At 58.3% G+C, this 25,715-nt stretch overlaps 1 protein-coding gene across 1 annotated transcript in view; it reads left to right on the forward strand.

Moving 5' to 3' along the window:
* CHD6 (chromodomain helicase DNA binding protein 6) overlaps positions 1–25,715 on the forward strand; it is a gene marked incomplete at both ends in the record, with an annotated part of 83,891 nt that overhangs the window by 18,903 nt on the left and 39,273 nt on the right. The window contains 2 exon segments of the mRNA XM_080354745.1: positions 11,495–11,550; positions 23,102–23,601. Coding sequence (XP_080210871.1) covers positions 11,495–11,550; positions 23,102–23,601 — 556 coding nt within the window.

Below are 25,715 nucleotides of genomic sequence, written 5' to 3' on the forward strand. Positions count from 1 at the left end.
TGTCTCCTGTTTTGTGTGAGGAACTGTTGGGAAGACCCCTAACCCATGGCTCACTCCAAAGCTTCCTCTCAGCCCAGGACTCTTGACAGCACCTTTCCAGCTGGGCTCCAGCAGCCAGACCAGGCTTTCTGCTTCTCCTGCTGGGCTGTCAGAAGGTCCTCCCAGCCCTGTCCTGGTGCAAGGTGTCTCCCACCCCAGGTCCTCATGCCCTTTCCAGCCTCAGCCCAGCTGTCAGTGTCCCCTCTCTCGGTTCAGGCCTGGGGAGCTGTTTCCAGCTGGGCTCTAGGGAAGGCCCCTGAGCCATTTCCCAGCCCAGAGCCCTTGGCAGTCCCCCTGGCAGTCCTTGGCCATCCCCACCTGAGCTCCGGCCTTTCTCTGAGCCTAAGCCAAGCCCCAGCAGTTTCCCCCATGAAAACTTTCTCCCAGGTGAGGCCTCTCGCAGCCCCACTTTGCTCGGGCAAGCCCTCCCTCACCCCCTGTCACTGCACCTCTGGCTTTGCTTTTTCTGAGCCAGAACCCTGATTCTCCTGGTAAGCTGTAGAGAAGTCTCCTACTGATTACCTGGACCAGTGATTCCTCCCAGCCCAGGCCTCTTGGCAGCTGCCAAGTACTTTTGCAACCCCTTTCTTGCCCCATTCCAGCTGCAGCTCTGCACTTTGTCTCAGCATTCTCCCAGCCCTAACCTTATGGCTGAATGCTGCACAAAATCATCCTTGGGGAAGGTTTCTGCAAGCCCAGGTCTTTTAGCAGCTGCCACTTTCATCTCATCGTCCCCCCCAGCCCCTCTCGAACTGCAGCTTTTATCTTTCTCTTGACTCTAACTTTAATTTTACATCTGAACCCCAGACAAGGGCTGTCAGATGAGCCTTCGCCTGGACCAGGTGTTTTGGCAGCTCTCACTTTGCTTTGGCAGTGCTTGTGCAGCCCCACTCCCCTGCCTGGCCTGTGTACCCGGAGCTCCCCTTCCCCAGGCTTGCTGGTAATGGGGTTCCTTAAGATTTTATGTGCAGATTTCTGAAATTTTTTTTTTTTAAAGTCAGAAAACTGCTATCTCAAAGTCGAGCGGTTGGACAGGGATTGTGCAACATTTGCTTGCTTCCCTTTCCCCTTCCTCTCCTGCCAGGCTGGTTGGGGATGCGGCTGCCGGCACACACAGGCTGCTCCTGCGCGGCGTTGGATCTGGCTTTGGTTTGGCTGCTGATATTGCTGCTGCCATGCAGCATCGGTGGGCAAGGCTTTTCCCATGGAACAGCCGCCTACAGGAGTTCAATTAATAGTGCTTGTGCTTTTGAGTGCTTCCACTGCTGTCCTTTAAATATCCTCTTGAGACGTGAGGAGGTGTGGTTGAGATGCAGCCCAGGCCCGTGAGCATCCCGGACCGCGGGATCCTGGAGCGGGGAGAGGTGCTGGCCTACGGGGTGGCAGCAGCAGTGCTGGCATCGCTCCCTGCCGCAGAGAGCAGCTTTATGGGCACAGCTCAGTTTGCAGCCTTTAAAGAAGTTCCAGGGCTCTCGTTTGGCTTCTAAAGGTGACCTGCAAAGATTTCACGGAAAAGGAGCCACCAGCAGGTTGCTGAGTGCCTGTGATGGGGGTACAGGCTCTGACCCCGGCTGGCCCCTCGGCGTGTGGTGAGCAGTGCTGCCCGCCCATCACACTGCCCCTCTGCCTGCCTGCCCCTCTGCCTGCCCTGCTGCCTGCCCATCACACTGCCCGCCCTTCACACTGCCCCTCTGCCTGCCTGCCCCTCTGCCTGCCCTGCTGCCTGCCCATCACACTGCCTGCCCTTCACACTGCCCCTCTGCCTGCCTGCCCCTCTGCCTGCCCTGCTGCCTGCCCTTCACACTGCCTGCCCTTCACACTGCCCCTCTGCCTGCCTGCCCCTCTGCCTGCCCTGCTGCCTGCCCATCACACTGCCTGCCCATCACACTGCCCCTCTGCCTGCCTGCCCCTCTGCCTGCCCTGCTGCCTGCCCTTCACACTGCCTGCCCTTCACACTGCCCCTCTGCCTGCCTGCCCCTCTGCCTGCCCTGCTGCCTGCCCATCACACTGCCTGCCCATCACACTGCCCCTCTGCCTGCCTGCCCCTCTGCTGCCTGCCCCACTGCCTGCCCCTCTGCCTGCCCCTTTCTCCCCGGTGCCGCTCTCTGCTGCTCTGGGAGGGCAGGTGGAGGTGTCAGGATTGTGCCTCTGCTGGAAAATTTGCATATTTTATGTTTTCCTGATGTGAAACTGCAGCCTCCGAGTCTGGAAAATTGTTTCAAGAAAGCGAGCCTGAGGGTTAAACCCTCTCGGAAACCCTTTCCTTTTTTTGGGTAATACAAGACCTTGAAAGAGCGTAACAAGTTGCCAGCTGTCCTGGCGGGGTGGGTGGCCAGCACTCCGCCGCACCCCTGCCTGCTCGCCCAGCCCAGCAGCGCTCCCAGGAAGCTGGAAATAGTTGGTGCTTCCCATCCCTGGGGCAATTATTTGATCCTCTGCAGCTGATCTGAGCTATTCTCAGAGCTAACAGCTGCCCTGGGCCAGGTCCTGGGTTGGGGGCTGAGCACCCCCAGGACCGGGAGTGGGTTCTGGAGGGACCAGGCAGGAGCCAGGGCTGTGAGCTGCCCCCGTGGGTCCCGTGAGCAGCCGGGGGTGCTGGTGCCGCGGGGCTCTCCTGCTGCACGTCCCCACCAGCGCAGCCTTGTCCCTGCTGCGTGAAGACCCGCGGTCCCCAAAGTGAGCTGGATGTATGAGCGAACTTCACACAGAGCTCGCTGTCACACAGGGTGATGAGAGGAGTATTAGAAATGATGTATTCTTCTGCGGTAGTATTAAACACCATCAGTTTTGGAAGCAAGGTCAGTGGGGGCTGACGCACAGTTTGTGGCTGTCTGGGAGCTTTGTGCACCCCTGGCCGCTGCATTGTTTGTCCTCCTGGCCGCTGGTTTGCCCTCCTGGTCGCTGGTTTGTCCTCCTGGCCACTCTTCGGAGGGAGGTGGGTGTTGCAGCAACCATCTTCCAGACGGACAGAAGCAGCAGAACAATGCTGCTTGCTGTGGTTACAAGACCACTGGCTATGCGCTATGTAAATGAAATTAATGTTACAGAACTATGTCTGAAACTTTGTTGTCTTTAACGTTTCAAAACCTGGTTAATCCCATTAAATTGTGGACTCCTTTGGGTCATGATTTGAGACTGTGATGGGATATGTCTGAGGTTATGAGAGACCTAATTGGTGGGTAAACGAGGACTCTGAAGAGCTGCTGCTTGTAACACTGCTTACTGGTTGCTAACATTGTGGCTATTTTTGCAAACCACATACTAGGAATTCTTTGGTGTCCTGTGGCAGTTTGTCTTCTGGATTTCCTGCTTTCAGCTGTGACTTGCAACATTTCTTACAGCCGTGCAGACCCCGCATGTCGCAGCGTTTCTGTAAGGGCCTCGCAATGCACCGCGATGGCCGTGCCCGGACGCTGCGGGTGGATGCCCGTGGGGATGCGGGGGCACGCTCGGGGCACCCAGCCCTGCTGTTGGCCCGAGGACTTCTCAGACTGGATGGTCACAGTGATATGTAGGATGTGTTCAGCTCTTTGGACAGATGTGGAGCTGAGCAGGTCAGCCTGACCTTGCAGTAACTGCAGGTGGGTCAGACTCGCGGAGGGGCTGTGACATGTGCTCCTGGGCTGGCCCCTGCCCTGGGCAGCAGCGTGGCCGGGGAGGCGCTTCCAGAGGCTCAGTGAAATGCTGGGATGCTGTCTCGCCGGGGGATGGCTCAGCACAGTTGGAGAAAAAAAGGGCTATTCTTGGTGGGGCTGGCTGCAGGGGACCTTCCGTGGGCAGCGCGCTCTGAAGCGAGATGTGGTGGCACACAGGACAGGGTCTCGGCGTCCCCTGGGCTGGGGAGGAGCTGCGCCTTGCCATCTGTCTGGCACAGGCCTCTCCGAGCCTTCCCCAGCCCCAGTGGTTCCCAGTCACGCCAGCTCTTGGGAGCATCGGCTGTGCGGTGAAATTGCTGATGACTCCAGGCTGAGCTGTGTCTTGGATTTTCCTGGGGGTTGAGTGCAGAAAGGGCGAGTGGCGCGTTATTTTCAGCTTCAGTCCTCTCTGACTTCAGGCCGGCCTTCCTCAAAGCACAGCCCCAGGCATGTGGAGCAGCGGCAGGGAGCGGGCTCCAGCCGTGCACGGCATTCCTTCTGGTTTTACAGTGTGAGGCTGCCTGTATGCTCTTTTTAGTCCCCTGTACAGGATATAAATATAGTAAATAATAGGAAGAGACAAGCAAGACAGGTGCAGAAAGCCAAGCGTCCTTTTCCAGCACTGGCCCTGGCAGGAGCTCTGGGGAGAGCTGCGAGAGGAGGCTCTCCGAAGCACACGGGAGCAGGGACATGCTGTGTGACATATGGATGGCCCTGACAGCAGCTTTGCTGCTGAACGGTGCTGTAGCTTGGCTGTTGGAACTTGCCTGGGGAGAGGGAACGCGCAGCCAGGCTGGGCCGTCAACTGAGCAGTGAATTTTAAGGGAACATGGTGGTTTAAAACAATGGAGGAAGGTGCGGGGAGAACTGCGGCCCATGTGAACTTACCTCTCCAAGGTGGTTTGGTCCTGTCTGAGTACCTACTGCTCCGCTTCAGAGCTTTGTATGAGCCGGGAAGGATGTGTTGCCTGTGTAGCTGTAAAATCCTTGCCTGGCACGTGGGGGGCTCTGCTGAGGGTGCTCTGAACAGCCTCAGCTCGCCACTGTGTTTGCAGAAGTGCTCTCAACCATGGGGTGCTGGGAGGAACCTGTGGGGTGCCCAGAGAGGAACAGGGAGGTGCTGCAGGCGGCTGGGCAGCGTGAGCCCTGGGGAGCTGGTGGGGATGGCTGTCTGGAGCGAGCTGGTCCTGCTGGCCCCGAGTCCTGCGCACCAGGATCCTGCGCTTGGTCTTTGCATTCGTACCTTTTCTGCTGGGCTCAGGGGTGGATCCAGCTACTCTTTGGGTGCTGTACACTTGGTACCTGCTCCCACCACGTACAGAGGGGTGTACCTGCTGCTCAGAACACCTCCTGGCTCTGCTTCATCCAGGTGCTTCTCATGCTTCTCAGGGTCTCTCTGCAGGCCGGGTGCAGGGGTGCGTGTTCCTGGTCTGATGGTGCTGCAGCAGCTGCATGTACAAATGGAGTCCTCAGTGTTCTGCTTACGTTGCCCGGCTCGTGCATCAGTCACAGATTGCACTTGAGGGTGAGTACACAAGTGTACGTTTTATTTGCTCGGAGCTGTATTTTCAGCAGATGGTGTTGAGCAAGCAAGAAACCGGATGCTTTGGTGTGGAGACATGTTGTATGGTGGAAGGTTTGGAAAGGCTCTTTGACTTTTGTTCCAGGACCCTCCTGTCCTTCTGACGTGGAACAGTGTGTAGGAATCCACAGTCTGTCTTTCCATCAGGTACAATCTTGAAAACCATCCAGAGCGGCGGCCCGGCTGTGCCGGCTGTGTCCTGGGCTGCTCAGGGCTGTCTGTGGCAGTGCTGAATGCAGCCCGAGCACACAGCCTCTCCTGAGGGCTGCGCTCTCAAAATGTTGTTTTCCTTCGTCTCTGCTAACATGAATGAGTTAACGTGCCACATGGGTGCTGGGAGGCTCAGGGTGGCCACGGCTCCAGCCCTGCGAGTGCTGGGGCTGATCCAGGCCAAGCTCACACGTGCCTTTGGGTATATCCCTGTGACTGCTTTATTGGTTTTCCTTCACACGTTGACCTCCTCCCCGAAAGGTGTTTCTGGAACACGTGTTAAAAGTTCTCCTCTAGCCCTAGAGAAGATCTGTCACTTTACAGGTTACTGCAGCTTCTCTTTCTCTTTGCTCTCAGCTCATTTTCAGCACCCCTCCACTTGAAGATCATCTTGAGATCATCTCCCATTTCTGAGGGAAAACAGGGGTGAACCACTCCCTGGGGATGTGTGCTGATGGGTAGATGATTGCCCCCCCCCAATTAGCTGTGGTTGCTCTCACAGGGTGCTTGTATGTGTTTGTGCTGCAGGACCAGTGTCCAGGGCTGTGTGGCGGGAGTGCGGTGCATGTCTGCAGGGTTCTGGTGGCACATGAGCCACATGTCAATGACCCTCAGCCTCTGAACTGGGAAAATCTGTCCTCCAGCTGCAGCGGAGAGCTTGGCCATGCGTGTGGGAAGGCTGGTAGAGGGGAAGAGCGCACGGTCACGGCTTGGGCTTGGGCTGGTGTTGGCTCAGATGTGGAATTTCTGATGATGTTTTTGACTTGTGCAGAGATGCTGCAGCTCCTGGAGGAGCCAAGGCAGGAGCCACAGGAAATTCTGGCATGATGTGGGCTCGGTCTGTCGTTGGGATGTCTTGTGCTTTCAGAACAATAAAAATAAATCCAAGGGAGGAGGGTAGTAACCTGATGTGCCCCAAATTGCGTAACTGAAAACGTCATTGCTAGCAGCAGATGCTTGGTAGAGGCTGTGCCACAGTGAGCTGCTCTGCTCATGTGGAGGGACAAAACACAGCTTTCAGACTGCTTCGCTCCTCTCCTCAAATGCAACAAGACAGCTCGCGAGCGCACGGCCAGCCTGGCCACGCGGGGTGCGGGTCCCTGTGCTCGGCTGTGCACGGTGTGGGGGACACAGCGCCACAGCCTCAGCGGGGAGGACTTGGGGGATTGGACTAGATGAGATGATCTTTTGAGGTCCCTTCCAATCCCTAACATTCTGTGACTCGCTGTTAGGCATGAGCGCCTGGTGCTGGGAGTGTTGCCGGCTGGCAGTGCTGGTGTGGGATGTGCATCAATTATCTTGGGTTAAAAAGGCATAAAAACTTGAGCATGGAGAATAAAAACTCCCCACTTGTGACAGTGGCAATGAAGCTGAATCTAGCAGCCTGGAGCGCTTGCATGATGTGCTAGTGAGAACATGTTGATCTCCATATGAAAACCATAAGCTCATTTAGAAAATTGGGCTGTCTCATTTGAGATTAGAGTTTCTCTTTAATCTGCAAATACTTAATTAGCATGGAAATGGCTAGTTAAATGGAGTTCTCAATGTATATATCCACATGGCAGTGTGGTGGTGCTCCCTGGCAGGTGGTGTTTCCCTTCAGGATGCTGGACAAGTTCCTGGCTCTGAGGCCAGGAGAGATGCTCTGGATGCAGCAGACAGACCACAGCACATGCAGCCATGAATGTGTTTCTTTCCTCCTCTCCAGCTTGTCCCCTAAGAGGGGATGGCAGGACATCCTTGCTCCACCAGGATTTTCAACAATGGGATGTATTAAATGCCCCGGGTTCCCTGGATTCACAACTGGCCGCAGGGGCTCTGCTCCCTGGCCAGCACAGAGTCTCGTGCTGCCTTGTACACCCCAGGATGGCACCTCACCCCAGGAGCTGCAGGGGCCACTGGGGACTCGGGTGCTGTGTCCTCTGTGTGCGGGGAGACCAGCTCCTGACACCCGCACGGGCTGTGCTGGGCCTCTCCTTGCACTCAGTGACTTGGCACATGGTCAGAGTAGGTGACTCTGTTAAACCACGTCCTCTGGGTCTAACTGGTATCCCAGCCTTGTTTTATCACAACAGATGCACACACTGGCCTCAGTGCTATGGAAATACATGGGTGTATGGTGGGGTGATACTGTTGTGTGGCTGTTGCCAGCTGCAACAGAGGACGGGGCGTAGAGGAGACCTGTCTGCTGGTGGTTCGGGCCGTGGCTGAGCGAGGGACGGCCCTGCCTTGGGGCTGGCCTGGCCCTGGCACCGCTGGGCTGGCACCTGGGCTCCAGTGGTGGGACGTGAACAGAGCCGGTGATGCCTGCGTAGAGCTTGGCATGTTCAGGCTGCTGTATGTGAGGACAGACAGAAGGAGAACCTGTACATGTTTACTCTTGGCGCTTTGGTGGGGAGCTGGGTGAGTGTCTGCCCGCTCTGTTCCTGTCTGTCCTGGGCTGTGGCTGATGCTGAGCGCTGTCAGGGCACAGCCTGTCCTGGGCTGTGGCCTGTGCTGAGGTGTCCTGCACCCTTTCCCTGCCAGGGGCTGGAGTGGCTCCGTTTGCAGCTGCGGGCAGCCCTTGCTGCCTAGAGGAGAGGGGACACAGCCGGTTTGCTGCCTGCTGCGGGCAGCGGGGCGGGCGCTGTGTGGGACACCTCCCCAGCCCAGCTCTGGCCTCCCACCCTTCACCCGTGGGTGTGAACCTGAGTAGAAGCAGAGGTGTGTGCTGAGAAGTGACCGCTCTGCTTCGGTCACAGAGAAGCCTCGTGCTCTGCTCTCCTGTGTCCTCTCTTGAACCTGTGCCCTTGTCCCCTGTTGCCCCAGTGCTCATTCGGAGCGTGCCAGTGGGCTGGCCAGCAGCTCCTTCTCGGTTGCTGTGTGCCGGCGCTGCCAGCCGTGGCTTGGCCAGCCCGGTAGCTGCGCTGCTGTGCCTCTTGCACAGCGCTGGAGCCAGGGTCTCTGCCGCCCACGTGCTCCGGGAACTGCGGCAGCCCTTCCCCAGTACTAACTTGAACCTGGGCAGAGTTGTTCACGAGCCATGTGTGTGCAGGTGAGTCCTTGTGTGCTCCCTGGGAAAAACAGATTTTAGGAACTTGCAGCCTAGCCCACCGCAGCCTGGTGAGGGGTGCCCGGGAAGGAGAACAGCAGGCTGCAGGAGAGGGCTCTGGGGCAGCAGCACCCGGCTCTCCTTCCTCTGGGGAGCCCAGGAACATCCCAGCTCTGTGCAGCCGCTCCACGGAGCACCGGGCCTGCGGCACAAACCTGCTGTCGGCTCCTGTCCATGCACAGCCTGCCTCTGCCTGCCTTCCTTCTTGCTGTTCATGAAGCAAGGTCTGAAGCTCCTTCCCTGCGCAACTTGCTGGTGGCACTGGCTGCCCTTCCCTGCCTGCAGGCACCATCCTGCCCAGTGCCTGCTCTGAACCCACCTTCGCCCGAGGGCTGGGTGCCGGCGCAGTGCCAGGCAGGATGGTGCCTGCGCAGTGCCAGGAGGTGCAGCAGCGGATGCCGGGGCTGTGGGGCTGAGCCACCAAGGCTGATGGCAGCGGGCCCCCAGCCCTTGCCTGGGCTCTGCAAAGGCCGCAGGGCTGGGCCACTTGCTCACTGTCACATTGGGCTTCCTGGCACCCCTCAGCCCTCTTGCTCAGCTGCTGTGCTACCACCGTGCACAGGTGGGGAGTGTGTGGGACCTAGGCCACTAAATGGGTGTGATCCACAATGTCTGAGGTTTGTTTCATTTTGACAAAAAAAAAGCCCTGAAAACCCAGAGCTGAGTGACAGAAGCAAGCCCTTGTAAGCCATGGGATAAGACTTCTAGCCCGGGCTAGCCTGGTACCGAGGGACTTGTTACAAGGGATTTAATGTTGCTTTTACTTGCCAGAAGTCCTTTCTCCTTCCCAGGATCCATTCTCTGGGTTACTCCAGAAGAAAATCCGTGAGTGAAAGGCTGGGAAGCAGAGGCAGGGCAAGAACATCTCCCGCCCTGGGAGCCGAGGGCTGGCTGGGCCCTGGCAGGACCTGCTGGGTGCAGGAGGGGCTGGTGAGCCAAGGCCAGTGTGCTCCCGTGCTGCTGGTGGGGAGGGTGAGTGAGCACCTTGGAGTCTCCTGCAACCCAGAGGCCTCTGTGAAAGCTGGACCAAACCCAGATCTCCAATGCTTCTGATTCCAAGCAAACCCTTGGGATGGGGCTGCTCTCTGCTGGAGCCCGGCAGGATTGTGAGCTGCAGCAGCCCTGTGTCCTGCAGCCCTTCTGGGGCACGTTTTGGGGGTACAGGAGGGGCTGGCAGGAGCAGTCATGAGAAAGAAATTCTGTGTCATCCTGTCCACAGATGCCATCAAACTCCTCCCCAGTCAGCTGGTGGCACTGGGTGCCTTGCCTTACTGCCACCAAGCTTGACCTATATGTGAGACACGCTGGGCTGGCCTGTGCCATGTAGCTGGGATCAGAGTAAGAAGGCTTTGCCTCTTCTCCGTGGTGTGGTGGGCATGAGCCATGGACCAGCACTGACACACAGAATTCATCCAGCAGCTGCGTGGGAGGCTCCTGTGTTGCTGTGGCTTGTGGTGTGGGGTTTGTGTGGTATGGGAGGGGAGCAAGAGGCAAGTGTTTGTGGGATTTGTATCTAAATCCCTTGTAAAATGCTCTGGGCTCTTTAGTGCCCGTTGCTCGCACTGTGGGAGCAGACAACTGCTTGGGGTCGGCTCCCCAAAAAAACTCTATTGCCTAGAGCAGGGTGCTCTGGGCAAACCCCAGCAGCTCCGTCAAGTGTACTGTGGCTGGGCCTGTTGTGGGGAGCACATGGGGCTGTCACCTCACTGTGTCACCTTGACTGTGGCTGGTGAGTGTGTTCATCCTGGGGAACTGCAGCAACCCCCATCCACCCGGGATCGGTGCTGATCGGCCCGTGTGTGGCGGGGCTGCTCATGGCCTTCCTACCGACACAGCAGCGGCAGGAGGGGAGTGCTGGGCCCGGCGTTCTCCTGCGTCTGGCAGGGTCCAACCTACGCCCAGTCCAGAGGAATCGGGCCTGGGCAGCTGAGTGTCCACTCGCCCGCCGGCCACATGCTGGGGTGGGTGTCAGGGCACAGAGGTGCTGGGTGTTGTGTGGGTGCAGCTGCTGGGGCAGCACCTGCAGGGAGCTGTGGCCATGGGGAGAGACCAGCCAAAAGGTGCCACGGGGGGCAGGGTGCTGAGCCGTGGAGCAGGGAACTTGCGGAACAGTCTTCGCCCCAGAGAGCTCTCGGATTGCTGCGTCACCATAGATCCCTCCTTGGTCCCCTCTGCTAGTCGGGGACAGTGTGGGGACCTGTTTGCACAGGCAGTTCTGCCTCTGGCACTAAGGTGCTGCTCAGAGCTGGACTTGGGCAGGCTGGTGGGGCTGCTGCTTGGGAATCACCCCACCTGCAGCTCCCCGTCCTGCGCTGAGGACACAGGCTGCGGGACAGCCGGCCCCTGGCCCTGCCCCGGCGCTGCTCCAGGGCTGCTGCGGCTTCTGGGGAGATGGTGTCTGCCAGCACAGCTCTGCCCCCTCCTCGCCCTGTCCTCGTCCCCTGGCAGCTCTTCCTTGGCAGGAGGGCTCGCAGTCCGCCCCAAGCTCCTGCATCCTCTCCGTGTCTCTCCCTGCTGTCTTAGCTGCTTGGCAGAGCCTGGTTTGTTTACTGCGTTCCTCTGCTGCAGCGGGGCTGGCAGCAGCCGACACACCTCTCAGGGGTGCTGGGGTGGCTTTGGGGCTCTGGAGAGGTGACGTGCATCTCCACTGGCCCTGGCTGCGCCACTTCATGCTGGGACTGTGACTGTGAGGTGGGTCCTGCCCGGCGGGGTTCAGTTAGCACCGAGCTGCAGAGATGTGTGGTCGGGCTCCTTGCCATGGCTCAGCAGAGCAGGTGTCCCCAAGCTTGTCCCCGAGAGCGTTTCAGTCCTGCAGCTCTGTTGCTCTGAGTGGCACTGGGGTTGGCTCAGCCGCTTGGAGGGGTGATGTGGAAGGATGGAGCACCTCAGGTTCACCAGTCTCTTTATTGTGAATTTTTTTTGTATTGTGTCTTGCAGAAATAACATTCATCCCAGATTTGATGACAATGAAAATACAGAAAAAAGAAAAGCAGGTTTGTGACCCTCTCTCCTTCTCCCAACTAAGCTGGCAAGGCCTGAGGACCTTGTCCTGTGTGTGAATTGTTGCAGATGATGTGTGGTGGAAGCGGGGGGGCTGCACTTCCAGACGAGGCTGCAGCTGAGCAGGTCAAAATTTGATCTGAGCTGCAGCCTAGAGCAGATGAGTCTGCTGTGGGCAATTGAACAAGGTGCGGGTTACCTTCAGTAATGGAAATGCTCTTGATTCGGTTCTGTTCCCTGTGGAGGAGCAACCCTTCATTCCCTCAGTGTCCCTAGCATTGGTTCTTGTTTGAATCTCATCACAATAATCTTACAAAACTGCATGTTTGCTGTGTTTGCTGCTGATAACATGATGCTCCAGGACTGACACGGGCGGGAGGCTGGGAAGGCCGTGGCTGCGGGGCTGTGAGAGCTTGGCCAGGGAATCTTCCCTTGCTCAGAAATAATCCCGACCCACCAAGCTGCCATTTCTGAATTGCCGCATTGGATCATATCTACCTGCTGCTCCTGGAGGAGGTTTATGAGCCAGTGGTATTAACTGTGTGCCGAGGAAGAACCTGAGCGTCGGCACTCTGATCAAGGGAAAGGACCTGTTACGTGCGTGGAGAGTTGCTCTGCGTGCCTGGGTGAAATACGGCTGGAGGTATAAAACAAACCAGTCCACCCTGCGCTGATTTGTGTCTGTGCTGCTTTTAATAGGAAACCATTAAATTGCACACTGAGCTAAGGGATAAATCTGCTGGAGAGCACGAGCTGCTGCCATTTCTGGCCAGCCTTGAAGCAGCATTTTCGTGCTGCTCAGGGCAGCTGCAGATGGCACCGTCAGGGCAGGTTCGTGGCGAGGAGAAAGGGGAGGAAAGGTTTGGAAAAGCCGAGTGTGCTGTTGTGAGCTTGCAGCAAGCCAGCTGCTGTGGATACAGGAAGGTGTGTGTACGGAGCACCAATGCTGTGGGAGTTTGTCAGTGTGTCCTAAAGATGCTGTGAAGGAGCAGAGCCAGGCTCAGGCGAGGAGGAGGGGAGCGCGGCAGGTCCTGCGTGCCAGCCCTGCCGGTCGGCCCTGCTGGGCACCCGGGGCATGGGCCAGGCAGCTCTCTCCTCCGGGAGCCAAACCCAGGTAAGGAATTCCCACCACTCCTTTGGACTAGTGTAGTGGGTTATCCGCTCTGGAAATGGGATTGCTGAAATCACGTGGGTGATTTCACAGCACAGCAAAACCATCCTCCCTCAGCATCTGGAGATTTTAGAGGGCTCAGCTGCCAAAGGGTTTTGTGTGATTGCCCTGGCAGATAAAGTCTGGGATGGAGATAAAGGCATGCCGGTGTGAACCAGGAGGGGTAGGGGTGGAGCTGCTCATCCCCTGAGCTCTCTGAACTGGTGGCAGCATAGGACAATTCTTGCAGCATGTCACAGAGTGAGCAGCAGCGTTCCTGGGGTCACCAGCTCTGCAGGGGCTGTGCTGGGCTGTCCCCAGAAGGGTCTGGGCAGCAGTCAGAAGTGCTGCTGTGAGTTCAGTGCTTGGATGAACTGGCTAAGCAGGGCTCCTGGGGGTGCTCTGTGTTCCCGATGGATGTGGTGGAGGGGCTGGCTGGGTCCCTGCCCTGCTCTGCAGAGCCTGCTGAGCGGCCTTGGAGGCAAAACAAGCAAGAGGTGCCATTCCACATCCCCCCAGACACCTGAGCGCAGGACCTCCCACACCTTATAAACAGACTCCTCATGGCACCAAGGCTGTTGCCTTCACAAATCCATTGAGCAGTCTCTCTGGAGAAGACAAGATGCTTGTGTGCTTCCCAGGGCTCTGAAGGGCCACGCGTTTCCATACGTGTCTCCCTGCCAGCCTCTCACCTGCAGAAGCTCCGCCTTGGTCGTGAGGTAGGTGTAGGTTCAGGCCTGTGGGTACAACGGCTGGCAAAATGCCGGCACCCTTCACACGGGCCAGGGATGGCAGGAGAGCTGCCAGCTTCCTTTGGGAATGGGTTCTGGATGTGCTCTCTCCTTTGCCGTGCCCCCGGCTGCGCTGAGCAAGTGCCTTGTCCTGGCCATGGCCACCGCCAGTGGATTGTGAAGCCTGGGCTGGAGAGCTGGGGTGTCGCAGGGAGCTGTCCTGCGAGGAGCTCCTGTCTGTGTCCCCTTGGTGTCCCCCGCAGCAGTGCCGCCCTTCCTGCATGCGTTAGGATGGCTTGGCACGCAGGGCATTGCCAGCTGGTGCACCAGATGAGGGGCTGTTGTTAGCGCAGACAGGGTCTGTGTTTGCACGACTCGTCTTAGTAATGCATGAAAATCTGGTGGATTTGTCACCAAGCTGTGACTAACTCATGAAACCTGTCACTTCCCTCGTGACTTACGAGGCTTCATGCCAGAGTGCCTCATCTGCTGGCAGAGGTGGGACAGGGGTTTCCCGCTGCCTCGGAGAGCAACAGCAAGCCATGGATTTTCTTTGGGGGCTTCAGCAGCACCATTGCCCCTGGGCTGCCTCTCCCATCTGTGTCCTGCTCCTCTCTGGGCACTGAAGGGTCTTCTGCATATTTCTGCCAAGCTCTGGCTTGTTGAATAACCTGAGAAATATTGAACTAATATAAATGCAGTTATCCCCTAGAGCCTGTAAATGCCCTTGTTCTAGACCCATGGAAGTGCTCCCGTCCGCTCAGACTGTCGGAGCAGAGCAGCACTGATTGCCTCTTGGAGAGGGAGGGGATGGGAAGCCCTGTGACCCCCGGCTCCTGCCTTCTCCTCGAGGGCTCTTCTGATTTCCAGCTGGGGCGTGGAGGTGGTGGGGATGTCCTGCTCCCCAGGGGTGTGCAGCGGCAGCGTGGGGCGGCAGCAGGAGCAGTGCTTGCAGCAGGAACGTGTCAGGGCGTGCGGGCCTCCAGGAGCGTCTGTGGGAGCTCTGCTTGCCTTTGCTTCAGGCACTCACTGCATAAAATGAAAGCTTTTCCTGAATTTTGTGGGTCTGTTTAAGTGAAACGTAAACTTGGTTGTCTTGCCTGCTGCATATGCTGCCCAGGACTGTTACTGGAGCCGCTGGGGCTGGAGCAGAGCGTGGGCAGCAGTGGGAGCCGGTGCAGGGAACGGGGCTCCCCAGCCTGGGGGCACCTGGGGCTCTGTCCCAGGCTGTGTCCATGGGCTCCTGGCCCATCCTGGGCTTTTTTGTCACGATGAGACTGTCAGGTGTGATGACTCTTGGTGCACGGAGGAGTTTTGCTCTGCTGAGCAGCATGCGGGCACCTGTGGCTGTAAGGACAAAGGGGAGCGGTGAGCTGCCGGGGTGCCCTGCTCCTCCACCCACAGCCAGGAGCACTGGTCCTGGTCCCGCCCCGTGGTCCCGAGGGCTTCTCACCCTGCTGCTGCACAGACCCTCCTCTTTCCATGCCCTTTCCTGCCTTCCCCCCTGACCAGAGAGGACTGAGCGGGGAGGACGGCCTGGCCAGCCCTGGGCAGCCCCGGTTCCCGCTGCCCCTGCCGTGCCCTGTGCCAGGGCGGTGAGGACATGCGCGCCAGGGCTGGCTCGGCCACAGGACGGAGCTTCCCGGCTGTAGTTGCTGAGGGCTGTGTCTCAGTGGAGTGTTTCGGGAATGGAGCCAGGCCCCACCTCCATCACGCACATCCCATGGCGACTGCAGAGCCTGCTCGGAGACATGACGGAGGGTGGCACTTGTGTATTTTTAGCTTCTGCTGCATTGCATTAAGAGCTGGAAATGAGGGGTGTGGACACCCAGCGACTAGAATACACCAGCCCATGCTGTGCACACCAGAGAGGCCGGCTCAGCAGCCTGCTGAAACGCTGTGTGTGGAAGGAGCTGCCTTTTCCACTTCTGTCATGGGGCTCTGCAGCCGGCTGTGCAGACAGACTGGGCCGGTGGCGGCCAGTGTGACCATCTGGGGACGGCAGAGCTGTGTGGTGGTGCCACCTCCAGCTGCTGGTGGCTTCGGTCAGTGCCCTGGGGGAAGCCGAGCAGGCCCTGGAAGTCGGCCTCTGTGTGAAGAGCATGGAAACCTTTGGTGAGCCCTGCAGTCAGGGTCCCCATGGACACTCCACATATAGGACAGATCTCTGTGTGCAGTGAGCTGTGCCCTAGACCCAAATGCAGGGCTTCTCTGGGGGAGTCCTGCTTCTCCCGGGGGGCTGCAGGAAGGCCTGGCCCAGCCTGCAGTGAGCGGGGATTGAATGACGCTGGCACTCATGTGCAAGATGGCACGTGGGGTGGCCGCTGCTGCTGGCTCTGGTCACACTGCCCAGCAAGAACGTGTTGTGTGGATGTTGTCTGAGCCCAGCAGCCGGGGGAGCTGGCTTTGCTCTTGGCGATGACTGTGAAAAGGGCTCAGCTGTGGCCTCCTCGCAGGATGGAGCTGCTGTTGAGACCCTGAGGCTGTGGCAGAGCTCTGCCCTGCTGGGAATGCGGTGCTTTTATGGGGAGAGGCTCAGGCCAAGGCCCTGAGGTGCAGGATGGGCAGCGAGGTGGACATCGAGTTGTTGCTTCTTTTCCCCTCCCAGCCCCAGACTCATGTGGTACTGCAGGATTTGGGTACGGATCGGGAGCGACGCCCGTGCAATGTCCGCTTCATCCCCATCACACCTCCAGCAGTGCTGGCCTGTCCCTGCTGCGCGTGGGTCCAGGGGGGCCTCCCTGCTCCTGCCCTTCTGGATGTCACATGGCAAGTGTGCAAGCTGTGTAATCGGTGCCCCCTTTACAGGCCACGGGGTGACGCTGGGCTGCCCGCGCACGAGGTGGGAGCCCAGGAGTGCTGGACGCAGGGAGGGTGATGTGGTCTCGTGGGCCGTGGAGGGGACGGGGCTCTGGCTGGGCAGAAGCTGCAGGATCTTCTGCCCCATCCAGCCAAGCCTGACCCCTCCTGCTGAACCTCTCCCAGGTGCTTGGGCCTGATTTTCTCTTTTCTTCACCTGAAACTGCCTGCTGTTCTCCATTCTCACTTGCTCGGTAGGACCCTCATCCTGTAACATCTTAGTGCCATCCTGACCTCCTGTCATAGCTGCCCCCTCCCTGTCCCCCGTTCCCTCTCCACCTTCTCTTCGCAGTTACTGTTCCCCCTCGTTCCTCTTCTCCGTGGTTCCCTGCGCAGGTACCTGGGGTTTGGGGCCGGCTCAGCCCATTCCGCAGGCCCCGGGCTGCTGTGTGCCCTGGGCGCTTGCGGGGAAATCGCTGCCGAACTTCACGGCTCTGAGCACCCTGCACACGTGCCAGAGGGAGTTTTTAACTGTTCCCTCGGGTCCCGGTGAGCCCAGCTCTGCTCTTTGCTGGGGGCTCGGGGAGCGCTGGGGCGGCTGCTGCGTCTCGGGTTGGGAGAGGGGAGGGAGCCCGGCCGGGCCAGGAGCTGCCGCGCCTCTGTCTGGTGCTGTGTTCCCCTGCATCCCGAATGAAAACTGGGAAGCCGAGTCAAATGGGGACTCTAAATGAAGTGAAACAAGGAAACACACCGTTAAAGCCCACCCTAACCTTGGCTTTGCCCCCTAATGGGGTCGTGCAATTACAAGTGCTCTCTGTTAGCCTTCCCGGCTCTCTGGGGAGGTTTCAAACATTTTTGTCCCTCTGACCTTCTCTTTGATAGTAGTTACACGCATGGGACAAGACTTTGTGCTCCAGCTGCTGCCGAGGGGCTTGTTTTCCTGTATTAAATGTAATTTATAGAAGATTCCTCGGGGAATAAAAAAATGTACAAAAGTTACAGAAAAGCTTATTCCAAAAATGTAAAATCATTACAATGTCACCAAAAAAATGCCAGTTGAGAGAGAGCGCAGAGGCACAGCTTTACTGATAAAAGTGGCGCTGGACGTGTGGAGGCTGCCTGGGTACCAGAGGTGGGCATCACCTCCCAAAACCTGGAGGTCGGGCTTTCGCTTCCCCTGCCTCCAAAATACCCCAGAAACAACAACCCTGCATGGTTAGACAGGCACGTAAGAGACATGTAGAAGAGGCTGTTCAATTTAAAATACTGGTTTGCTTTAGTTAAAAAATGTTGTAGTAAGAAAAAGGACACATATTCAGGGAATTTAACAGTAAAACAAGGCGGGACTAAAAAGATTTTTAGGAACCACTTGCTAAAGACCCAGAGTTTAATAATAGTTTTTTTTTTCCAAATATCTTAGGACTAAAAAGCCTTGAAGAGGAGTCAGAGGGTAAATAAGCATTGCGGTGTCAAGTGAGTGCTCATGAAAACGCGGTGTTGGCAGAACGGCTCCCAGCCCAGATCCGTCGCCAGTGCCAGACCCATCGGAGTCACCCGTAAATTAAAGGCTTTGATAAAGACATTTGTAGCAAAGTAACACAGGCCACCTGGCTCTGATGGTGTTTGCTCTAGAATTGTGAAGGAGCCTGATGAGATGTTGGGAATCACTAACAAATAGTGTTGGGGGCCGTCACCCATCAGGGCCACGTCCATGGAAGGGGCGGTGCAGCAATTGTGAAACTAAAGGACAGTAGGTTTAGTTGGGTATTGGATAAATCATTAGGAACTAGAATAAACACTTTGTCTATGAAACTACTACACTGGTGAATAGTCAGCATGGCTTTTGTAAATCAAAGTTAGTCCTTGCGGTCTGCCCGGGACGTTGGAGATAGCCACATCGCGGGCTGAGATTGGTCTGGGCTGCACAGTGCTCAGGGCCTCCCAAACCACTGCCGGGAAAGTTCCTCACCAAATGCTTTTAAAGAAGTTAAAGCATTGTCCTAATCAGAGGTAATCCTGTAAATTAGCGACTGGTTAAAGAACAGGAAGCAAATCAGAGGAAGAATGTCTCTGTTTTCATGGTGCAGAGCAGGGGACAAGGTACCGGCTGATTCCTGCGGTCATCAGAGGTGCTGAAATGGAGTCTGAAGAGTTGAAGAAGAATGTGCCAAGTAATGCACATGGGAGAACCAGCCTTGTGTGTCTTTGTTCAGGGTTCTGGAGGGGTCTATAAAACGCTGGCAGAGAGTGTGTGATCTGCCTGCAGGTTGTCCCAGAGGCACATCTAGTGTTTGGGAAATGGAGAACAATGAGTCAGAATGATGTCTGAGAGCTGGCCTGGCCCGAGGAGAAGGGGACTTGTCACCTGTCCCTTAGCTGGGCTGAGAGCTCTGCAGGGGGAGCATGTGATGGGGAACAGCAGAACAGGGAACGGAACAGAGCAGATGACAAGGTGCTCTCACAACTTGAGAACTAAAAGCCACTTAGGAGGGCAGCATGATTTAAACAACATTAGCAGGTTTTTCCCATACCTTGTCAGCTTGTAGTGCGGAATGTCACCAGCTGCTTTGGTGCTCGTGGTTACACAGTTGGGTTCTAGCAGCCCTTAGCTGCCATGGTCTGGATGCCGTCCTGCCACTGGAGCTCCGGGCTGCAGTCAGGCTGGGCAGATGGGGTGGCAGAGCTCGCTGCCCATGCTGCCCACCTTGCCTGTCCTGCCCACCCTGCCTGTGCTGCCCACACTGCCCATCCTGCCCACCCTGCCCGCACTGCCTGCACTGCTCACCCTGCCTGTACTGCCCACACTGCCTGTGCTGCCCACCCTGCCTACACTGCCCACCCTGCCTGCACTGCCCACACTGCCTGACCTGCCCACACTGCCTGTCCTGCCCATCCTGCCTGTACTGCCCACACTGCCCATCCTGCCCACCCTGCCTGCACTGCCCACCCTGCCTGCACTGCCCACACCGCCTGCGCTGCCCACCTGCTGCAGCAAGCATCCTGGGGCTGCGATGTGCCAGATTTAGGCTCATGAAGCTCGTGTTTCTGCCCTGCGAAGGGACGTGTTGGCGTGTCACTGCTGGCTGTTCCTGCAGACATGGTGGCCGGTAGCCCAGGCAAAGCCGTGGGCAGCCTGATGGCTCATGGGGATGTGTGTCTCAGGCCACTCAGCGTGCTGCAGCAGAGCTCCCTGCGATGCTGTGTCCTCATCGGTGTGACACGGCCCTGTGGAAGCAAAGGTGGTGGTTCCCGGTGGCAACGGGGCCACGGCTGGTCGGGGACAGTGCTCCTGCGGCTGTGAGTGTGCTTTGGAGCCACGCAGGAGCACAGATAACGCTGGCACTGCGTTCTCAGGCTCTTCCTGTTGACGAGAAGCCAGGATAAACTGAACCTCAGCAAGGGAAGTAGGAAAAGCCCATTCCTGGCTCACAGCAGTGTGCTGAGCTCTGGCTGCCGCTTTGTGCTTATGTGGATGGCGGGAGCTTGTCATGGACTTGTAAGAACATGACATGGAGCCTTTTGCCCTCAAGAGAAACGAAGCAGCATTGGGTGCTGGAGGGTTTCTGGGGCTGGCAGTACCTTGCCTGGTGTCCCGGTGCCTGCTCAAGCCCTGGCTTGGTCCCACAGGCTGGTGTTTGGTGGCCCTTCCATGGCAGGACATGCACCAGACCTTGTGGCTGCTCCAGCTGGAGGCAGGTGCTGCTGCCCCGTGCCACAGCAGCTGTGACGGTGATGCCCACGGGACATCCCGTGGCACAGTGCCGGCACTGCTGGCGCTGGGGCGGCAGAGCTGCCTGGGAGGTGGCCGAGGTGGACACCGAGGCACGGAAATTACTTTACAACCTGTGAGGTTATAAAGAGGTATGTTTATTCAGCACTGGACACACGGGGCAGCTCTGCCCAAGACGTGTAAATTTCCAGCAGCTGTGAGCTTGGTTAAATGCTGTAAAGTATTACATATTCATGAAAGTTCTAGGAATGCCTATACATATTCATAACCTGTCCCCGAGAAGGGGTTTCTTATTACAATGAGATCCGGGAAATCATTTCCATAGTCTCCACCTCCAGTCCCTCCTGGCTGCGCCTGTGCAGTGATGGTGGGCCCGGGTCTCCTCGGCTGTACGCTCTTACCCTGGCCTGGCGTGCTGAGTTGGCTGGGACTCAGACTGATGAGTTGGTTAGAACTGGCTTATCTCCTGTCCTGTGCCCAGGATTCTGTTATCTAGTTCACCCAAGGATGCAGCTAAGGGTTTTTTATCTTTGCAAGGCTTGTGAAGTCATCTTCGATCTCCTGTTTCTCATACAATAAGTTACACAAAACCCTAAGCTAGGCAATTCTATGTGGGTTAAGGGTTAGCTCTTTAAGGGTTAGTTCTTGAAGTGTTAGTTAGTTAGTTCCCTGTACCAACACGTCTGTGCTGCCACGGTGGTGTGCTCACCCAGAGGCTGGGGGGCCGTTGGCAGCCTGGAGGTGATGCAGGAGGAGCAGAAGGATTGTTGCATTGCAGTAGCCAGACCGTTGCCCGTTGGGGGGTCTGCCTGGAAGCCGGCAGCTCCTTGCGAGACTCAGGGCTACAAGCTGTGGCTGGAAAGAAGTAGTTCACCCTCCTGCTGTGCAGCGATGCTGAAGATTTGCTTTCTGTCTGGTGTCTGCACTTGGCTGCTGTTTACTGCAGGAGCAGAAGGAGATCCAGGCTCTTGGGGGTCTGCGAGCTTTGTAGCTAATCCAGTGAATTGTTCCAGCTGATCCCGAGCTTGCAAGATCTGAGGAATGCAAAGGCTGGGACTGATCCTGTTGCTCAGCCTATGGGCTCAGAGGCAGCATCTCTAGTGCTGATTTTTTCCCAGTCCAGAATAGGTTCCCCCCTCAGTTGCTTGGGTGCACTTTGATGACTTGTCCGTGTGACAGGATGGCTGATCTCCCCGTCGCAGGTCACAGGAGCAGCCGCGGCCAGGGCAGAGGGCCGAGGGTGGCCGCGTGCGGGCAGGTGCCAGTGCAGCCGGCCCGGCTGGTGCCAGATGTGCCGGCAGCCCCGCTTGTGGATACCTGCAGGTGCCTGGGGGGCTGGAGGTGCCTCGGGTGGCTTTTCCCCTTTGCAGCCTGTTTCATTTAATGCTTCCCTCTAATGGAAATCAGAAATCTGAGCATACACAGTGCCCTGTGCCTAGACCAGTCTGATTGGGGGCTAATGGGCTCTAGTTCTCAGCCATGGGATGTCGACATTTAGGTTCTCTCCCGCAGCTTGGGGATGTCTGAAGAGCTGGATGGTGCTGGGCTCCGTGGGGCCGGGCATTGCTGCCACAGGCACCTGCACCTCAGCACCAGGGAAGTGGCTCATGAAGGAATCCGCACCCCTGGCCCAGGGCAGCTGTGGGCGCAGGGTGCCGGGGGCCAGCGCTGCCACTGTCCCCGCGGGCACAACACTGCCCAGCGCCACCTGGGCCGCTCACCACAGCCCCACAGCTTCCCTGCGAGGGGCTGCCACCCCCAGGCTGGCAGGACAGGCCTGACAGGGCCTCAGCCTCACAGGACAGTCACCAAACACCCACCTGCAGGACCAGCTTCCAGCCCCGGTCACGCTGCCAGGCCTGGGCTGGTGCTGACCTGCAGCCCTGCGGCGCTGAGCCAGGCAGGGGTGTCTGCAGCTCCCCTGGGATGTGGCTGGGCACCAGTTAGAAGGAGTGGATTGTGTGGCTGTGGGTGAGAAGTTTGCTCTCTCCTGTGGAGGATGTGGGGTTGGCTCTCCCGCTGGGCTCCGTACTGGTGCTGCCGGGGCAGAGCGCAGGGCCAGACTCAGCCGTGCCCCAGGGAGGGGTGCAGGGGTGCTGGCCGTGGCCCTGGCCGCAGGCAGAGAGCAGCGGGAGCCGTGGGCCGGCTGAGCGTGCAGGCAGGGCCAGGCGCTGCCTGTGCCAGGGCGCTGGGGATGGGAACTCACTGCACAGCAGCTGGGCTGGAGACTGACGTGTTCCTTTCCCCATCCTTGTGCACAGCTACACTTCTGCCCGGCCCTTTGTGCAGCCCTTGTCTCTGCCCCTCTGGCAGCTGCTGGAAGGGATGTCTCTGGTCCCCGCTGTGAACCCTCACCCACAGGTCCCTTCCTGCAGCTGTCCCCTGCCTGCCCCGCGGCCCGGGCTGCTCCTGGGGAGCCGGGATCGCTGCTGACAGCCCCGGGCTCCTGGTGGCAGACACTCCTGCTGCTGCTTGAGCACACCTGGGCCTTTTCAGGCTGTTTCTGGGTGGGCTGCCATGGTGGAGCGCGCCAAGAGGCAGCTGAATTCCCGTCAGTGTCCAGCATTGGAAAGTTTGTGGGACGTGAAGGAAGAGCTGGAGCAGGAAGAGCAGCTTTGGCTCCCAAGCACCCAGCAGCTCTCAGGAAAGGCGCAGGTCTAACTCCCTGAATGGACCTGGGGGCCTGTTTCTTGTTGCAGAGGCCACACAGCGTCCTTAATGCCCTCTCGTGCCCTACTGGGACAGTCCCTGGCTCTGTGCAATGGGCAGGAGGTGGCCTGGGCATGTAGGTTGCTCTGGGGCTCAGCAGGTGGGGTGTGAGGGTGCTATCAATCAAAGGCAGGATGGTGCCGGGAGGCACAGCAGAGGGGCCAGTGCTGGAGCTGCATGGGCTGGGGGGAACCGAAAGGCCTTTCCAGCCTGTGAGCCCCTGTCGGGCAGGTAAGATGTGTCCTCCGCCGTGAGCTGCCTCTGTGTGCGGTGGCCATTAGCCATAGACCCCGTAGGTTGAGGGATGTTGCTCACGCTTCACCCAGGTGATTAGAGCCTGTTTGGGGCTGCAGGTCCCCCTAAAGCACTTGCTATTTCTATATGTGGCATTTGCTTCACACGCCACTTTTCTGTTCTCTCTGCAGCCGCCAAACTTCAAAGCACTGAGCTGCTCCCCGATGTCGGATGCCTGGGAGTGCGAGGCGCAGGACCCCTTTGGCAGCAGCAAGGAGCAGGACGAGGTGCCCAGCCAGGTGACGGTGACAGCCATGGACACGGGTGGCCAGTGCCAGTGCCCAGAGGAGGAGCCTGACGAGACTCCGCAGAAGCGGACGAGCACCCAGAACGGGATGCAGGACAGTGGGGGTGGGGGCACAGGGGTGAAGAAGAAACGGAAGAAAAAGGATCTGGGAGAGCAGGAAGGGGGAGAAAAAGCGTCTGTGGAGGTGAAACCAAAGAGGAGAAGAGAGCCTAAAGAACCAAAAGAGCCTAAAAAGGCCAAGGAGCCCAAGAAGCCCAAGGAGCCCAAGCAGAGGGAGGTGGCCAAGAAGCCCCGTAAACCTCGGGAACCCAAAGCCCCCAAGGAGCCTAAAGACAAGAAGAACGGCTCTGAGCCTGCCCCCAGAGCAAGATCCAGGAAGAGCAGGTGAGTAGTGGTGTGACTTGGTCGCTGTGCCGGGTGTGGATGGGGCTGTGGGCTTGCATGAGCTTTGGCCAAGAGAGCTGCGCTGGGCCACCACGTTGCAGGTGCGCGGGCTGGATGTGGTGGTCGGGAGGCCAGAATGAGCCCTCTGGCCACACAGAGACAGGACATGTGAGTGCCCTTTTGGGGGACAAGACCCCAGATCCAGAAGAGACCAAAGAGTCTTGGCCCCTCCTTGGCCTGGCCCTTGTGCCGAGTGTCCTGGGGGGCAGAGGAACCGCAGGGAGGTGTCACCAGGCCAGCGAGGTACATGGTGCCTGTCACGCCTGTTTTGGGGTGCGGGCAGAGGGTATGTGAGTGAGCCGAACCTGACCCTGGGCTGTCTGCGCAGGCGGGGGTCCCCGCTCGCCCGGGGCCCGGCAGCCTGGCCTTCCCTCGGCTCAGCTTTGGGGATGCTGGAGCTCATCCTGTCTGTTCTCCCCATCCTGGCCGGCAGGACCTGTCCTTCCCTCACGCTGCGGAGCTGTGCTGGCAGACCAGGTTGACAGCCGGGGGAGGCCTGAGGACTCCCTTGTACTGCACAGCCCAGCGCCACTGCCTCCGGTAATTCCTCATCCTTTTAATTAATGGGCTGATTGGCCAGAAGCTCTTATTTCTTAGCTCTGGCTGCTTTTTAATTGGGAATGTGTGCCGATAGCAGAGCAGGTCTCAGCAGCACCAGCATCATTTGGTTTCCTGTTGTGGACTGGTGAGAATAAGTGTTTTTGGAGAGGCCTGTGCAAAGCAGGCCTATCGATTGGAGCTGGGCCCTCCTCCTGTACTGTGAATAATCCATAGGGTGGATATATTTCTGCTGTAAATGGGATTAGTGTAGGAGCCAGCTGGGAATTTTTCAGCAAAACCTGCCTTTCTTGGAAAACACCAGTTTGGTTGAGCTTTTCGAGGGCACTTTCCTGGAAGTGTCACCAGAATGGGCGTCCCAAGGTCAGCGGGATCTGCCCACCTCACTCCCGTCTGCCTGCCCGCGGGACACGTGTGCAGCACGAGGACCGAGCCGGGGTCTTCCACAGCCCGGCTCCTTTGGAGCTTGCTGACCGCGGATGTGGAGCTGGCGCCGGGGGAGCTGGTAGTGCCATCGGTGTGGGCTGGTGGGGAAGAGAAGCTGTGGGGAAGAGAAGCTGTGGGGAAGGGGAGGGGTGGGGCAGCATCACTCCCGTGCCAGGCTGGCACAGAGCTCCGCGGGGCGAGGGCTGGGTGCCGTGTCCCCAGCGGGTCCCTGGGCTGTGCAGCACTGTCACTGCTGGTGTCCCTTCAGCCTGGGGCTCTGCACGTGAGGGAACCATGAGCGGTTGTGGGCCAGTGAGCCAGAGCAGATGGGAATGGACAGATACGCGGACAGTGCCGGGAGGGCGAGGGAAGGCTTGGGGTGGGGAGGGTTACAGTATGACCTGCCGTGGGGAGCTGGGGGGCAGGTCCTGCTGCTGGACGTGGGGCTTGTGGCAGTGGAACCCCAGCTGCAGAGCTGGACACCCTGGTCCCTCCTGCAAAGGCATGGCGGGGTTTGGGGGTACCAGGAGGGGGATGAGGGGGGATCCACTTGCTATGCTGGGTGTCAATTAATATAACTCCATAACATATCGTGCAGCCAGATGTGGGAGTCTGGGGGTGCCACAGAGCTCTGTGCTTTCCTGATGCCCTGTCCCAGTGGAGCCTGGGCCTGTGGAGCTTCGTCCCACTCACCCCCACCTTCCAGGAGGATCAGGCCCACCCTGCCGCTTGGAAAGTCCAGCCCATGGGTCCTCCTGGCAGCTTCCCCCTCCGCAGCCGCTCTGCCAGCTTCCTGTGGGACTGTCACCTCGGCTCTGGCTCAGCCACCAGCAAACCGCCCACGGGAGGCACGGCTGTGGGGCAGAGGCACCCATGTGTGTCAGCTCTGCCGGGACAGCGCCGTGTCCCCCTGTGCCCGCTGGCTGGGCCCGGCAGCACAGGGAGGGAGAGGCGAGCGGCAGGGGGGGGAAGCCTCGGCGCAGATGGAATGATTGCTGGGAGTCCTCTAAGTGGCAGATAATGGTGGCATAATTTCTTCTAAATTATTTCTAATCATAGCCAACTACTGG

The sequence above is a fragment of the Nesoenas mayeri genome, assembly GCF_963082525.1.
Source record: "Nesoenas mayeri genome assembly, chromosome: 16".
Taxonomy (NCBI): Eukaryota; Metazoa; Chordata; class Aves; order Columbiformes; family Columbidae; genus Nesoenas; species Nesoenas mayeri.